The sequence below is a fragment of the Carassius auratus genome, chromosome 50 (assembly GCF_003368295.1).
Source record: "Carassius auratus strain Wakin chromosome 50, ASM336829v1, whole genome shotgun sequence".
NCBI lineage: Eukaryota > Metazoa > Chordata > Actinopteri > Cypriniformes > Cyprinidae > Carassius > Carassius auratus.
Genome location: NC_039292.1, coordinates 16,414,970 through 16,430,638, shown reverse-complemented (window position 1 = coordinate 16,430,638; position 15,669 = coordinate 16,414,970). Strand labels below are relative to the sequence as shown.

General features: G+C 44.6%; 2 protein-coding genes across 3 annotated transcripts in view; both read left to right on the top strand.

Annotated features, from left to right (window-relative positions):
* The first annotated feature begins 14 nt into the window (after window positions 1-14).
* On the top strand, window positions 15-2,581 carry slc10a3 (solute carrier family 10 member 3). The gene has a single exon (XM_026239447.1). It carries the CDS (start codon window positions 279-281, stop codon window positions 1,650-1,652), a length of 1,374 nt encoding a protein of 457 aa, XP_026095232.1. The 5' UTR covers window positions 15-278; the 3' UTR covers window positions 1,653-2,581.
* A 1,470-nt stretch (window positions 2,582-4,051) lies between these two features.
* Window positions 4,052-15,669, top strand: part of fanca (FA complementation group A) — a 21,580-nt gene continuing 9,962 nt past the window's right edge. The window contains exons 1-16 of one of the 2 annotated variants that reach the window (XM_026239441.1): window positions 4,052-4,279; window positions 4,369-4,469; window positions 5,019-5,094; window positions 5,211-5,338; window positions 5,587-5,682; window positions 5,819-5,886; window positions 5,970-6,073; window positions 6,192-6,284; window positions 6,372-6,426; window positions 6,697-6,809; window positions 8,496-8,572; window positions 9,424-9,565; window positions 9,650-9,783; window positions 9,909-10,019; window positions 10,165-10,260; window positions 10,344-10,403. In XM_026239441.1, the coding sequence (XP_026095226.1) occupies window positions 4,216-4,279; window positions 4,369-4,469; window positions 5,019-5,094; window positions 5,211-5,338; window positions 5,587-5,682; window positions 5,819-5,886; window positions 5,970-6,073; window positions 6,192-6,284; window positions 6,372-6,426; window positions 6,697-6,809; window positions 8,496-8,572; window positions 9,424-9,565; window positions 9,650-9,783; window positions 9,909-10,019; window positions 10,165-10,260; window positions 10,344-10,403 (1,518 nt within the window). In that variant the 5' untranslated portion in view covers window positions 4,052-4,215. The remainder of the gene's footprint in view (window positions 4,280-4,368; window positions 4,470-5,018; window positions 5,095-5,210; window positions 5,339-5,586; window positions 5,683-5,818; window positions 5,887-5,969; window positions 6,074-6,191; window positions 6,285-6,371; window positions 6,427-6,696; window positions 6,810-8,495; window positions 8,573-9,423; window positions 9,566-9,649; window positions 9,784-9,908; window positions 10,020-10,164; window positions 10,261-10,343; window positions 10,404-15,669) is intronic. The other variant, XM_026239442.1, reaches the window with a different exon arrangement.

The window sequence follows — 15,669 nt, the reverse complement described above, 5'->3', positions numbered from 1 at the left end:
GCTGTGGTGTTTCTACAGGGAGTCGCCCATAGTAACCGCCCGAGCCGCTCAGACCGGAATCACGAGCTCAGAGCAGACATGACGGGAAACATTGATCCCCACACACGGAAATACAGTCTCTGAACCGATCGCGCTGGATGTTTCTGAGTGTTTCCAGTCCACGCCGTCATGAGATGATTGTGAGTCTGGTCTTTGTGATCATGAGCAGATTTAAAGGTGTTATTAGCGAAGCGCAGCTGTGTTTGAAGCAGTAATGATTCGGTGATTGTACTGGAGACATGAAGACAGTGCTCGTGTTGAGCTGTCTGCTGTTACTCGCTCGAGCAGAGGATCCCGAAGAGCCCGATCAGAGCCAGAAGCCCGTCCAGTACCTGTCCATCGGCGACGGCTCGTCGCAGCAGTTCGAGTTTCCCCGGGACACGCCAGGAGTGATCGTGATCTCCAGCCGGTACCGCAGCTCCGGAGGCCGGAAGGGTCGCGAGAGCCTCAAACAGACGGTTCGGGTGAGGTCTCTGGACCCGCACGTGATCTCCATCCTCAACGTGAGTGACAGCGGCCGCTCGGGCGCCGTCAGCAGTTACGTCATCAGCATCCGGTCCGGGGCGCCGGGCACGGCTCCGTTACTCATCCAGCTGCTGGACTTGTACAGGGACTCGGAGCCGGTTCTGATCGAGGAGCGGAGCGAGTACTCCATCAGGGTGGCGTCCGGCAGCGATGACCCCGCGGCCCGGCTCCTGGAGTCCAGCGGGCTGTCGCACTTCTCCGAGAACCCGGTGCTGTTCGCCCTGCTGCCGCTCATCTTCATCAATAAGTGTGCGTTTGGCTGTAAGGTGGAGGTGGAGGTCCTGCTGGGGCTGCTGCGGAGGCCCGTGCCGCTGCTGCTGGGTGTAGCGGGACAGTTCCTCATCATGCCGCTGTACGGGTACGGGCTGTCCCGCCTGGCGTCGCTCCCCAAGGCGCTGGCGCTGGGTCTGGTCATCACCTGCTCGGCCCCGGGTGGAGGCGGGGGCTACCTCTACAGCCTGCTGCTGGGCGGAGACGTCACCCTGGCCATCAGCATGACCCTGATCTCCACCGTGGTGGCGGCCGCAGCCATGCCGCTGTCCTCCGCGCTGTACGGCCGGCTGCTGGGGGTCCACGCCGCTCTACACGTGCCCTTCGTCAAGATCCTCGGCACGCTGCTCTTCATCGCCATCCCCATCTCGCTGGGCATGCTGGTGAAGCTCCGGCTGCCCGCCGTCACCCGCGTCCTGCTCGCCCTCATCCGCCCCTTCAGCTTCGTGCTCATCGTCGGGGGCATCTTCATGGCCTATCAGATGGGCTCCTCCATCCTGGCCCACGTGCAGCCCCCGATCGTGGTGGCGGGCGTGACGGTGCCCGTGTTTGGGCTGCTGCTGGGCTGTGGATTGGGGCGTCTGGCGGGGCTGCCGCTGGCTCAGAGGAAGACGGTCAGTATCGAGGTGGGCGTGCAGAACAGTCTCCTGGCGCTGGCCGTCATGCAGCTGTCGTTCCAGCGGGCCGAGGCAGACTACGCCTCGCAGGCGCCCTTCATCGTGGCCCTGAGCAGCACGTCTGAGATGCTTCTGCTGGTGCTGGTTCACGTCGTGCAGCGGCGTGTGTGTGTGTCGCCCGCCTCCGGACCCGGCGCCTGACCCCAGCCACACCCCACTGCCCAGCTCTACTGCCAGACATCTGCGGACCGCTCCAGTGTTTCTGTCTCACTACCAAAGGCCTTCGCTCGCTGTGGCCATTTTTGTTTCAGCCTCTTTTTTTAAATCAGATTTTAATTAACACAGTCTTCTGTGTATAAATATGACAGTGTTTACGAAAGATATGAGATATTTTTCTAAGTAATTTTGCGATCTGTTCTTTTGTAATTGGGATGCTTTGTTTGTATCTTGTTTAGAGATGATGTGTGATGATGATGATGATGATGATGTGATCGAGCGATGGGGACATGTGATTAAATGCTTTTTGACCTGACAGAACAAGTGTACTAGCATCATGATTTGTATTTATTCACAGATGATGCTGTCTGTCCACAACATTAGATTGTAACTCTCATCTGAGGTCTCAGTGTTAGCTACACAAGCTGATCTTCAGGGCAAAGCTCATCTCGAGAACCAGGGCTGGATTCACTCAACATTCTGAAGAAATTCTCACATTTTTCTCTTCCTCTTTTAACTTTAGGAATATTGTGGTAATGCTTTACTTAAAGCCTTTATGTATAATGAATTAAATGGTTATTAAAGGGTATAATGCATTGTAATAATTCTTAATGTGTATTGTAATACATTATATCTGGTAAATAATTATAATTTGAAATGCATAGTGTAACGATGAATTGATGAGTGTTATAATGTATTAACTGTGCTTACAATTATTCATGAGATTGGACAGTGCATTATAAGGTGTATTACAAGGTGTAATTAATGCATTAAATCTACTTTTATAACACATTATACATCAATGCTGTAAGTAAAGTGTTACCAGTATTTAGCATTTCTAAATCATTTCTTAAGATTGGAATTTGAAATCCTAATAAATCTTTAAACTCCCAGACTAACCTGGTGAAGACTAACCTCCAGCCTGCTCTACATCTGCTCTTTAATGATTTCACCAGAGCTGCTCTTCTTAATGAATAAAATGTTCTTAAAACATTTGTGAACTTTGTAAGACATTTTCAACAATCGCACTTACATTCTTGCAAACTTAATTTATCTTGTGAAAAGTTGTCACAGACAGGGTTGTGAACTGGCTTTTCCTGTGTGGATTTAAAGTGCAGACAGTATTAAGTTGGCTTTGTGTTTGAGACCCGCTTAAACTTTAATCCAGTCCTCATTTTTCTCATTTCAGTACAAAACCATCCTGACTCACATCTTCTATTGAAGGAACAGTTTATTGTCATCATTTACTCATCTGTGTCTCATTCCAAACTCATATGATTTCATTTCGTCTGTGGAGCACAAAAGGAAATGTCTCAGCTGTTTTTCTCCGTACAGTGAGAGTCGATGGGATCCAAGGTTCAAGCTCCAAAAGGACACATGTGTAAGAACTGTACCACTGCAGCTTGATTCCTTTCCTTTAGTTACCTTTCTTTACATGTCCCTGTTGCAGCGTGAAGCTGTGGGTCCTGATGACTTTAGGTCATGTTCTTTAAACGTGTTCCACAGAAGAGAGAAAATCACATAGGTGTGTAATGATATTAAGATGAGAGATGATGACAGAATATTGATTTTAAAGGAGCAATCTCCCTTCAGCTCTGCATGAGCCTGATCTTTGCTCCAGTGGTCTTTGCTCTTCTTCTGCTCGTAGTGATCTTTGTGATGATGCACTCTTTATTGTATTGATTGTACTTCTCAGTGCATCAGCAAAAAAAAAACTAATATTTATTGAGCCTAATAGATGCATTTGTTGTAATATATTGCCAACCTCTAAAATGCTCTCGAGTTTTCATATCCATATATTCAACATTAGAAGCACAGTGCTCCTCTGACTGCTTCTTATGTGTTATTTTAATAACTGACAGGAAAATCCGTGTGAAACTTCATAGGAACAGAAAACTATTCGTTGGAATTATGTTAATAAGAACATTATCTTAGATAAACAAATTGCATATTTGAGTATGAACATAACACGTCACTAGAGTAACATTAACACATATATGCATAAGAGCTTGGTTTGAACGGAACATTTCTGTTATGTTAATAATCTAATTCATGTATTATGCACACCATTGTTGCCCTGAATTACCATTATGGACAATACAAATATCAATACTGATACAACACAAACGTGTAGATGATTACTGTAAATAATAATATGAGGTGATCGATAATTGCACGGAGAGACTTCAAACTCGTCATAATTCAGGCAACAGTTGAATGTTTACGTCTAATATTAGGGGTGTGGCTCAGAGAAGCGTAGCATGTCTGTGATTGGTTTGACGCTCACTCTTTGATTGGCTGATAACAGAGGCGCTCATGACGATTGGCTGCTTCCGATTCACTCCGAACCAATCAAAATGCTCGCAGTGAAAGTCTGCTGCTGGCGATAGGTTGCTCTCGGTTTTCTCACAGCCAGTGAAAACTCCGATGTGCAGCGCGCGGGTTTGCGGAAATCGCGGCGGATGAAGTTCCTGTGTGTATTTGTGCTTGTTGTCTGTGTAGTTGACTTCCACGCGGGATCGAGTGGATTGATTAGAAGTATCTCAGCATGTCGAGCGCGCCGTCAGACGGAGATCACTCCGCGCGCCCCGGCTCTATCACAGCTCTGCTCGGTAAGACTGTCCTGCAGTGTCAGTGTCAGTATCAGTATGATCACGTGTGTCGGTAGTTCAGACAGTGGTGTGTGTGTGTGTGTGTTCAGCGCGCAGGCCGGTGAAGAGAGCCAGAGATGATCTACAGGAGTCGTGTGTGAAGCTGCTGATGAGACACCAGAACACATCAGAGCTGCTGCTGGAGATCACCGTGAGTCTGAACCACTGCACATCCAGTCAGGGACACACATTCACTTTCTCATTAATAGGAGATATTTGCTCCCTACTCCCTAGATCCTTACTTTTGTAATGGCTGTGTTTATAAATGCATCTTTCCAGAAGAAGCTAAAGACACACTTCTTCTGTCAGCACTTATCCTAAAAAAAGGTCATATGATCGATTAAAATCTTTCCTTTCTCTTTGGAGTGTTACAAGCTCTTATTGAATAAAGAAGATCTGTAAAGCTGCAAAGACTGAGGTCTCAAATCCAGAGAGATATTCTTTATTAAAGTTAAGACTCTTTGTGTCCACGCACACGTCCCGTAAGGATCCTGTAAAGACGAGTTATATTATGATGGAAAGCTAAGCTGTTGAACAACCTCAGCTTCAGCGTGGATGGTGAGGAGCTTGCAGGTCCACATCTGTGTTTGCGTTCACACAGAACACACTCTGGCACTTTTACATTTTATTAAGTGTAATGTAACAAATGATAATTGGCATAGCACAGTGATGTTAACAGATCTTATCGTGTGATTCACAGTCACATGGTAAAATGAGGAGCTCCAGCTGTGAGGGATATGAAGAGCACCACACGGGCGTGCAGACATCTGTTCTGGGTGAGACGCCTCTGCTGGAGCCTGCGGTGCTCAGAAACTATCAAAGCTCTGTGATGGGGAGTCAGCGCGTGTTTGAAACTGATCTGTGTGTGTGTGTGTGTGTGTGTGTTGGTCAGAGCATGAGCTTCGGAGGCGATCGGAGCAGATGGGGGTTCCCGTCGGGCTGCTGTCGGCCAGGGTTTTGCTGGAGAACCTTGAGGATCTGATCAGACAGACAGATGTGTTACTGAGCAGCACACAGAGAGTACGTCACACACCCTTTCTCTGCTCATGGGACCACTCTTAGTGAGCAGTGGCCCTGGTGTGACCCAACTCTGAAGAACGATAGTAACATATAGAAATATAATTATTATAGTAGAGTTATTAATGCAGAACAGTAGTGATGTTATGATGAGATGGTCTTGATTTAGTGCTCCTGACACATCACCTGTAGAAGCTGGAGCTGCTGATGCATGGATTCATTATAACTGTGTGTGTGTGTGTGTGTAACAGTCTGGTGTGTGTGCCTTACTGAAGACGGCTCAAGCGCTGGTGTCCGCTGGATTACTGAGCCCCGAGCTGCTCTGGCAGGATTACTGGAAGCTTCAGGTGTGTGTGAGTGTGTGTGTGTGTGAGTGTGTGTGTGTGTGTGAGAGAGAGTGAGACTGCACTGACAGGTGTGTGTGTGTGTGTGAGAGCGGGAGACTGCACTGACAGGTGTGTGTGTGTGTTTGTGTGCACACAGCCCGTGCTGGAGGTGATTTATCATCTGCACACTCACAACATCCTGACGCTGGACTTCATGCTGGAGAGGTACTGCAGTCACGAGACACGGGAGATCAGTGATGCTCAGATGTGTGTGTGATGTGATGTGTGTGTGTGTGTGTGATGAGCAGAGACGCAGCTGTGAGATCATGGATCACTGATCAGCTGAAAGCTTTGTGTGCTTCTATGAACACCGCCCCAGATGAGCACCAGATACAGCACCAGATCCTCTCCGGTAAGAGAAGTGTTCTTCTTCACCGAGCCTCATACAGATCTGTCCGGTGTGTGACGTGTCAGTCATGTTAAAGCTGTGTCTCATGCTCGGAGTGTGTGTGTTGTGGTGTCGTTCCCAGCTGTGGTGTGTGTCCTGGTGCGGAGGGCGTTTGAGGACTCCAGTCATGATCTCTGTCAGACGTGCTGCTGGATCCTGGACTCCATGATCTCGTGTAAGACTCGCTGCAGAACTAGCATCAGCTGAAGCACACTGGGACATCTACAAATGATGAGCAGCATGTGTTGTGTTTGATCTTCAGGGCTGCTGGACGCACTAAGTGTTAAAGACACACACACGTCAGCCGCTGGCTTCTGGTAAAGCTTATGAGTGAATAATAATTCAATAAAACTATATGTCATTCTTTTCTTAATAACTAATTATTGCCTTTCTCTCAAGTATTATGTAAATACATTGTCATTTATACAGCTGTATAAACGGTTAATAATGCACACATCCGTACATAAATCTGTTACAGATGCACGACGCATCATTATTGTTTTCTCAGTCTCAGATGTTCTTGATGTGTGAGTTTGTGTGTGTGTAGCAGGACACAGATTGCTTGTGTGCTGACTCTGATTCTCTAGGCTTCAGGTGTTTGACGTCTCAGTGTTTGCTGGCTGTGTTACTGAAGACACATTGCAGCGGTTCTTCACACACACACTCATGCGTGTCCTCACACACCGACCCGTGTTTAAAGGTGAGACTTATTTCTTGTATCTGTTGCCTTCATGTTTTCTCAGTGAAGGGCAGACTGTTGTTTCTTCTCTGAACAAGTGAACAGCACACACAGAACCTGACGGTACAGTATGAGATGTAGAAACACAGCGTAGAGATCTGAGTAATATCACACAGACGAGTGCTGGAGTGATGACGGTGACCGCTCCATAAACAAGAAGTTAACCACAAGTGTTTCTGCTTAACCAATTAAATGGTTCCAGTCGTTTTAAAGGGGTCATATGATGCAATTTCAAGTTTTCCTTTCTCTTTGGAGTGTTACAAGCTGTTTGTGCATTGATAAGATCCGTAACGGTGCAAAGACTGAAGTCTCGAACCCAAAGAGATGTTCTTTATCAAAGTTAAGACTTGTCCACGCCCCCCAAAAACACATCACTCTAACACGCCCCCACACGTCTACATCACTGTGTGGGAAGATGTGCATAACTCCGCACAAATGTTCACGCAAAGAAAGAAGGAAGCTACTTTGTTTGTCCTTCCCAAACAGGACACAGCTAGAGATCAGGGGTCAAGTTGTATTTACAACACTGTCCCAGTTTGTAATGGGTTTTATTGGTTTTTTCTCGTCGCATGGGGAAACACATCACAGTATAGTTAGGGGCGTAACATTTCCGTCACACACTTGAGGTGTTCAGCCAATCACAACGCAGTGGAAAGCTGGCCAATCAGAGCACACCTCGCTTTTCAGAACGACAAGCTTTGTAAAAATAGACATGTTTCAGAAGGCGGGGCATAGAGGAGAAAAATAATGTACAGTATGTGGAAAATAATGTGTTTTTAAAGCTTAAAACCGCTTAGACCCATTGCATTACACCAAATACACAAAATAATTTCATATAAAGTCATATGACCCCTTTAAACAAATAATTTGAGTAATTGTTAATGACGTACTTCCAGACCTGCAGGAAGAGACACTGAAAACTAGTCTACTGAAGCCCAGACTGACAGTGTGTCACGAACCGCTTTTCTAGGGCTGGGTATCATTCAACCGTGTTCAAGATTGATACCGATACCGATACCGATACTTCGACTTCCGATCCAGAACCATACTTTTTTAAATTCTAATTTGATGAAATCGGTCTTTGGTTAAAACTTTGGTCAATTTTTTTCAGTTTGTTGATGTTTTTACAGACTCAAAGCCTCATCTCCTGAGCCACTGCGCGCAGGAACATAATGTGATCAACAAAATAAATCAGTGCAAATAATTGTTATAGTTCAAGTGGTTTTCAGTTTTTTCACATCTTTAGGTTATGTTTACACTATTGTTTTTTTTTTTCATTTTAAAACGCGTAGCTTAGGCAGAATTATAATTTCTACTCCTTTTACCCTGATGCACCCTATTCATCATAATAATGAATATTAGAAGACGCCACAGTCCTGCACCGCCTCACCGGAGCCAATCACCATCCCTTGATTTAGGCACATCAGGCATGCTTCATGCTCACTGGCTCACTGACATCGACTAGATTAACTCCTTAGGTTTCAAAATCTGGTACCGAATAACAAGATGTTTTTCGATACTCGATGGTATAGAGGCAATTTTGGTCTGTGTCAGGACTCGATACCCAGCCCTGCTCTTTTCAGTTTGTGATTTATCTTTGTAGCAGTTTGAAGTGTATGTAATCGGTTCTGATTGTGATTTGTGTAGTGTCAGATGTCATCGCTGTACAGAGTGAATGGAGCTTTGCTAAAACTCTTCCATTATTGACGGCTCTTTTTTCGAAGGTAAATGACTTTACTCTTTGAACGTATTCTCTACACACAGAGTAACCTGAGCCTTGAGCTCAGATCAAGAGTGTTCACTTCCAGAATAAACATTTCCTGATCATTTACTTGCCCCCATGTCATCTAAGATGTTCATGTCTTTCTATCTTCAGTCGTGAAGAAATTAAGGTTTCTGAGAAAACATTCCAGGGTTTTTCTCCATATAATGGACTTCAATGGGGTCCAGCGGGTTGAGGATGAAAATGGCAGTTTCAGTGCAGCTTCACAGAGCTCTACACAGTCCCAGACGAAGAATAAGAGTCTCATCTAGCAAAACGATATCTCATGTTCACACTTTTTTTAATAATTCATATACTTTTTGACCACAAATGCTCATCTTGCACTAGCTGGACTTCACACATTGGAAACGTCATGAGTGATGAAGGGAAAGTACCAACCACAAAACTAACGTGCAACGAAAGTCAAATGCCCTTTACAGAAAAGGTCCAACACGATGTCAGATGATTTTGAAAATGCGATCTTCACCCTCCCCGACACTCAGATGAAGAGCAAACTGAAACTGTGATTTGATCTTCAGCCGTTGGTCCCCACTGAAGTCCATGATATTGAGAAAGATCTGGGGATGTTTTCCTCAAAGACCTTAATTTCTCTGCAACTGAAGACAGACATGAAAATCTTGGATGACATGGGGAGAGGAAATGATCAGGAAATGTTTCTTCTGGAAGTGAACTACACACGGATGGGCTCCGTTACTGCTTGGCCATGTCAGTTACCGTGATCCAGTGTGCTATTGCTGAAACGGTCCACTTCTTGTTTTGGAGAGCGAGTAACCGCTGTGTCCCATCCGTCAGGTGTGTCTGGTGTTCAGCGTGGAGTGTGTGCTCTCTCAGATGCAGCAGGTCTTAGAGACTCATGAGGTGAACTGGCGTCACGTTCTCTCGTGTCTGTCTCATCTGCTGATCTATCACTCTCAGACACAGAGCTGTCTCACAGGTACTTCAGCTTCTGATCCGTGAACCTGAGGAGTAACCACAGCTCATGCAGTGTGTGTGTGTGTGTGTGTGTGTGTGTGTTCAGACCTGCTGTCCAGGCTGCTCAGATCAGCGTTCGACCGCTACGATGTGGAGAAGATGATCACGTTGTTCCTGTTGGCCCGTCAGGCGTCTCTGGAGGGTCCCGCTGTCTTTCCCTCATACAGTGATTGGTTTAAAGTCTGTGCTCTGTCTCCAAACACTCTCATATTAAACGCTCTAGTAGCCTTTACCTACATTTGAAATGTTTTTCTGTTTTTCTTCTGCCTGGTGTTTATTTATTGGTGGTGTTTTTGCTTCATTAGTTGTCATTTGGTGGCTCCAGCGGTTATCATGCTAAAAGCAAGAAGTCCACGGTGTTCCTCCTGAAGTTCCTGTCAGACCTGGTTCCTTACGAACCTCCACAGTATCTGAAGGTCAGACACACACTCGGGGTCTGGGATCTAAGTGCAACCCAATACCAGTTAAATATCAAAGACCTCAAATGTCTTTGTCCTCACTGATGAAGCTGAGGACTGATCTCCCGTCATATTTCCTTTCCTTCCTCCACTTGTTCTTTAGGTTCATGTGATGCATCCTCCGTACATCGGAGGAAAGTATCGCTCTCTGCTGCAGGAGTACATCAGCCTTGCCAAGACACGACTGAGAGATCTGAAGGTCTGAGACGCTGCATCATTCCACTGCGCAAGAGTGTGTGTGTGTGTGCTGCACTGACAGTGTGTGTGTGTGTGTGTGCGCAGGTCTCGCTGGAGGAGACGGGGATCTTCGAGGTGGTGAATGGATCTGCTGGTGTGGCTGAAGTAAGTCGTGTAAACGCTTGTTCTGTATAATGAAGCAGTTTTGGCGTAGTTTCACAAAGACAATCCAGTGGTGATTTCATGATGATCTCAAACTTGAAAACACACACATGTATAAATTGCTTGAGAGAGAGGCAGTATTCTGCTGTTTTGCTGCTGGTTTAGTTTGCTGCTTCCATTGTTGTAGTGTTGATTCACATTCTTTCTAGATTATTGTGCAAACAGTTTTGTTTTGGCCCTGGCACAAAATGAGTAGCTAATGTAATTTCACTAATGATATCATCAGCACATGGGGAAAGTGAACTAGTACTAGTCTGGTGAAATCACCCTGATTCTGATTGGATTATAAGAGCAGACTGGACTCATGGGTATTCTTTAGGCATCCCACAGTTCCCAGTCCACACACTGACTGTGTGATGCAAGTGTCATCATCAGAAGAGTCTGTGGACGTCCACGCACACTGCATGTGTCCCGCATACAACAGTGCAGGCGCGAGGTGATACTGGGTCACACTCGTGCTCATCTGTGTTTACGCTGTGTGGATGTGCTGTGCACAAGAAGGAACAGAGCGTGGAAAGTGAAGCGTAGCCTGGCCTTCATTGCTACAGAAGGAGAAAAGAAGGAAGCGCCTCCTATCATTGATGGGATGAGAGCATCTACACACAGCGAGGCAAAGACTAGGACAATGGCCTGCTGTCAAAGGAGCCACTTTATTCCAAGAAAAACATCAAGGACAAGTTTTGAACAAGATTTGAACAGCAGAAATCTTTATTTTTCTGATGAAGCCCCTTTCCGACTGTTTGGGACATCTGGAAAACTGATTGTCAGTAGAAGAAGGTGAATGCCAGCAGAGACACATCCTGACGGGATCCTGATGTGTTTTCATTCAAGGGAGTGGACTCTACCATAGTTCAGGCCCAAAACATTGCCGTGGATGAGGAATGCAAAATGACCTGCAAGGGTGCTTTCACACCTGCCTCATTTAGTTCGGTTGAATCGTACCAGAGTTCTTTTCCCCCTTTGGTGCGGTTCGATTGGGCAGGTGAGAAAGCAGCAATCGCACTCGGGTGCGGACTAAAGCGGACCAAACAAGCGTACCGAGACCTGCTTGAAGAGGTGGTCTCAGTACTCTTTCAGGACATACGTCATGGCCAATGAGTGATGCAGAGGTTGTCATGTGACTGCATTTTGGTTCGTATCAACTGGTACGGACCAAAGCAATCAGTGTGGTGTGAAAAGGAACCAAAAAAATGAAAAATGCTACAATGTATTTTTGTTTGCCCCTGGTTCGGACCAAATGAATCGAACAAGAGGTGTGAAAGCACCCCAAGAGTAACCTGTAATGATCCAGGAGTACCTCGGTGACGATCTGGGCATTTTCCAGCAGATGGAGCACCATGTGAAAATGCAGGAGTGATAATGAAGTGGTTCAGAAATCATTACATTGAAATTATGGATCCATGGCCGGGCAAGTCTCGGATCTCAGTCCCATAGAGAACCTGTGGTCAATCCTCAAAAGGTCAAGCAGAAACTCTGATAACTAATAAAGCATAACTGGATCGCCATCAGTCAGGATCTGTCCCAGAAGCTAATATCCAGCATGACAGAGGGAATGTGCAAAAAAGGGTCCAAACTGTAACCATCAACTGTTCGCATATATTGAATGTTTTTGCCAGTAAGAGCTTTTATTTATTATAAAACTTTTTTAGTATACTATAGAAACCAGTGAAAAATCAAATGGTAATACTGAAGCATCAAACTTTGCTTAACAGATTAGTCACTGCCAGTAGTTTTGGCCATGACTGTACTATTGTTTTATACAATCCAGTCACAGTCAGGGTTTGGGATGAGCAAGACTGGACAGCTTTACTAATGGATTAATTCATCCTATAAACATTAGATTAATAAGACATATACACAACATAAATGTAATATTACAACTGGCTTCTGTGCAAAATTACACATACACAAGTGAACTTCATAATGAAAGTTACAGTTTGTGCTAAGTCAATATTTATGAATTCAATCTTTTCATAACAACACACTAAAATGTGAACAATGAAAGACTGAAGCATAAAGAATTCACAACGTTGTGTTACAATAGTATATTCACTTTTATTTCAAGAAATCGGTTTTCCACACTCAAGCTGTGACTGTTTTTGTCTTATTTTGGATTGGATGGGTGCCACTTTCCTTTGGGTTTTGGGGGTTGACACTCACACAGTTGCATTGGCTGTTGCAGTAACAGTTTCGTTTTATGTTTGTTTCTTGCTAATTTTTTTGCACATCGTAGATCCTCTGTTGAGCTACGAGCTGTTTGATTGCCCCATTATTCCCATCATAATGGCACAATCATTTGCATTGAACTTTTCATTATCTCTACTTTATCAATACATTTTTTTCTTTCATCAACTTTCTTTTGTTGAGAGTTTGTTTTTGTTGTTTGTGTCGTACACCATGCCTGTCAATCCTAGCAATGGGTGTTTTTCAGATTACTAAATGGGAGCCAGTACACACACTCTGCGGTTTATCTGGAGGTTGTTGCATCCGGAGACCTCTGAAATGGCCAAGAAGTATTGTCCTGTCCTGTGGTTTTTCAGACTGCTTAACTTGCCATGGGACACTTGACATCAGAACTGATCCTTTCACTGATACGGCTCGCTCAAGACAAGTTCCCAAAGGATTGTAAAAAGAGCCTGAGAGACCTACCGATCATTCCTGGATACTTCTTTGGTCCAAGGACACAGCTAAACACCCAGCAGCAAACACAAGTGCAACATACTGTGAATATTAAAATGCCAACAGCAGTTACTCATCACCGTTTCACTCCTGTGCAGCCATGCTTCTGTCATATGTGCTCAACCTCAGGTCCAGCAGAGATCTCCTAGCTCTGACGATGTCCACATAAGCACAAGTGTCAGCACTCCCCCATAATCTCAAAAGGCAGAACCTCAAAGCCTGAAATTCTAGGGTTTCTAGGATTTACAGCACATAGGAGTTACTGGAAAAGCATAATGTCTGATTCTTGGGTTTTGGCAACCTATATTTATACAGCGCTTTTAACTCTATAGATTGTAAAATGAATATTAAAATCACCAACTATTAAAACTTTATCTGCAGCCAGAACTAACTAACTAACTAACTCTTTAATAAAGTCTGTATGGTGCCCTGGTGGCCTGTATACAGTAGTCAGTACAAACATAACAGGGGATTTATCATTAGCATTTGTTTCTCTGTATAATGTTATATGAAGCACCATTACTTCAAACGAGTTATACTTGAAGCCTGCCCTCTGAGAAATCCTGAAAACGTTCTTATAAATTGAAGCAACACCTCCCCCTTTGCCTTTTAGACGCGGCTCGTGTTTATAACAATAATCTTGGGGGGTGGACTCATTTAAAATAATGTAATCATCAGGTTTTAGCCAGGTTTCTGTCAAACAGAGCACATCTATATTATGATCAGTAACCATTTTATTTACAAAAAGTGTTTTCGTAGAAATGGATCTGATATTCAATAAGCCAAGCTTTATCATTTGTTTATCCATATTGCATTTGTTTTTTATTTGTTGAACCTCAATTAAATTGTTAACCTTAACTTGGTTTGGACGTTTTTTGTATTTTCTAGTTCGGGGAACAGACACAGTCTCTATAGTGTGATATCTAGGTGAAAGAGTCTCTATGTGCTGAGAATTAACTGACCTCTGTGACGGGAGGCAGCTAGCAGACGGTCGGTTTAGCCAGTCTGTCTGCTTCCTGACCTGGGCCCCAGTTAGTCAAGTATAAACACTAAGACTATTTGCCATATTTCTAGACAGAAGAGCAGCACCACCCCAGGAGGGATGAAGACCATCTCTTTTCAACAGGTCAGGTCTGCCCCAAAAGCTCGTCCAATTGTCTATGAAACCTATGTTATTCTGTGGGCACCACTTAGACATCCAGCCATTGAGTGTTTCAGGAACAAGATTACTCTGTTCAGGATTCTACCTTTGAGCCTCTTCCTAACCACTCAAGTGTTTTACAAGGTGTATGAAGACTGCCCTGTCACTCCATGTGATCAAAGGGGTGTGGATTCTTCTATATTTAGATGTTTGGTTGCTCTGGGGAATGTGCATGACACCCAGCTTCTACTGGATCATTTTTCTTAAAGGCAAATATTCATCTCACATTCATCTCACATTCATCTCACTCAATTCAGTCCCAATGCATGCCTCATTCTCTTATGCCATTGGGTATCCATAACTTTCTCTGACTTCTGAGATTACTTCTGCAGGTGTGGAACAACATCCTCCATTTGCACATGCTCTTTGGGGGTAGACCTCACTAGCATTTCAAACAGCAGGCATTGTGTTCTCTCTGGGTTGGAGGTGATAACAGCAGATGCATTCCTCATTGGTTGGGATGGGTTTGGAACCACAGAGGTATCAGGTCAATGTGATCGGTCCATCAACCTGCTGGAGATGCATGCACTCTTTCATACAATTTCTCAGGCCAGAAACAAGGTGTATTTGATAGCACCATGGTGGTTGTCCAAACAATGGTTTTCCTTGCTCTTTACCTTTTTGATGGGCAGACCAAGGCTAAGGAGGTACCCAGCAGCCGTATTAAGCATAGAGACCCAACCGGTCTTCAGTTATTGGTCTGGCCACTGGGAACTACTGCCTAATACTGTGAACCCTCAGTCACTGCTCCATACACAAGCTGCTGGAGTCAGATTTCGCTGATCAGAAGTCAAGAGTAAGGAGAGATGACTGACAATACCAGGATGGAGAATTTGCAGCTCAACAGGTCCTGAGCTCATTGTTAAATATCTTACTTTTTAATGCATCGGTTTAAATGCAAGATCAGAAAACACTGTCATTTCCCCAGAAGATATATTTATACATAGTCATTTGTCCATGATTTTGAAACTGTTCGTTCAATTCAGTTCTGAGCTAAATGTCTGTAAACCCCTCCTTTCCATAAGCCTACTCTGCTCTGATTGGTCAGCTGGCCAAGCCTGTTAGGATTTGAGGAATTAAGCATGTTAGTGAAGTCTGCGGTTGTTTTAGATGTCGTAGGTTGTAATGACCCCAATAACTGGGAAAATGTACACATAACATATCAGTCATACTTAGGATGTGGTTCGGTGACGCTTGCCGCTCCAAATAAAGAAGATTAGAATACAACGAAGATAAACGGCAAGATTAGAGAAGCAGTCCTCGGGAAAATGATGAGCACAACAGAAGGTTTGAATTGTGTTGTTTTGGTATCGTGGTACACAGCATCTT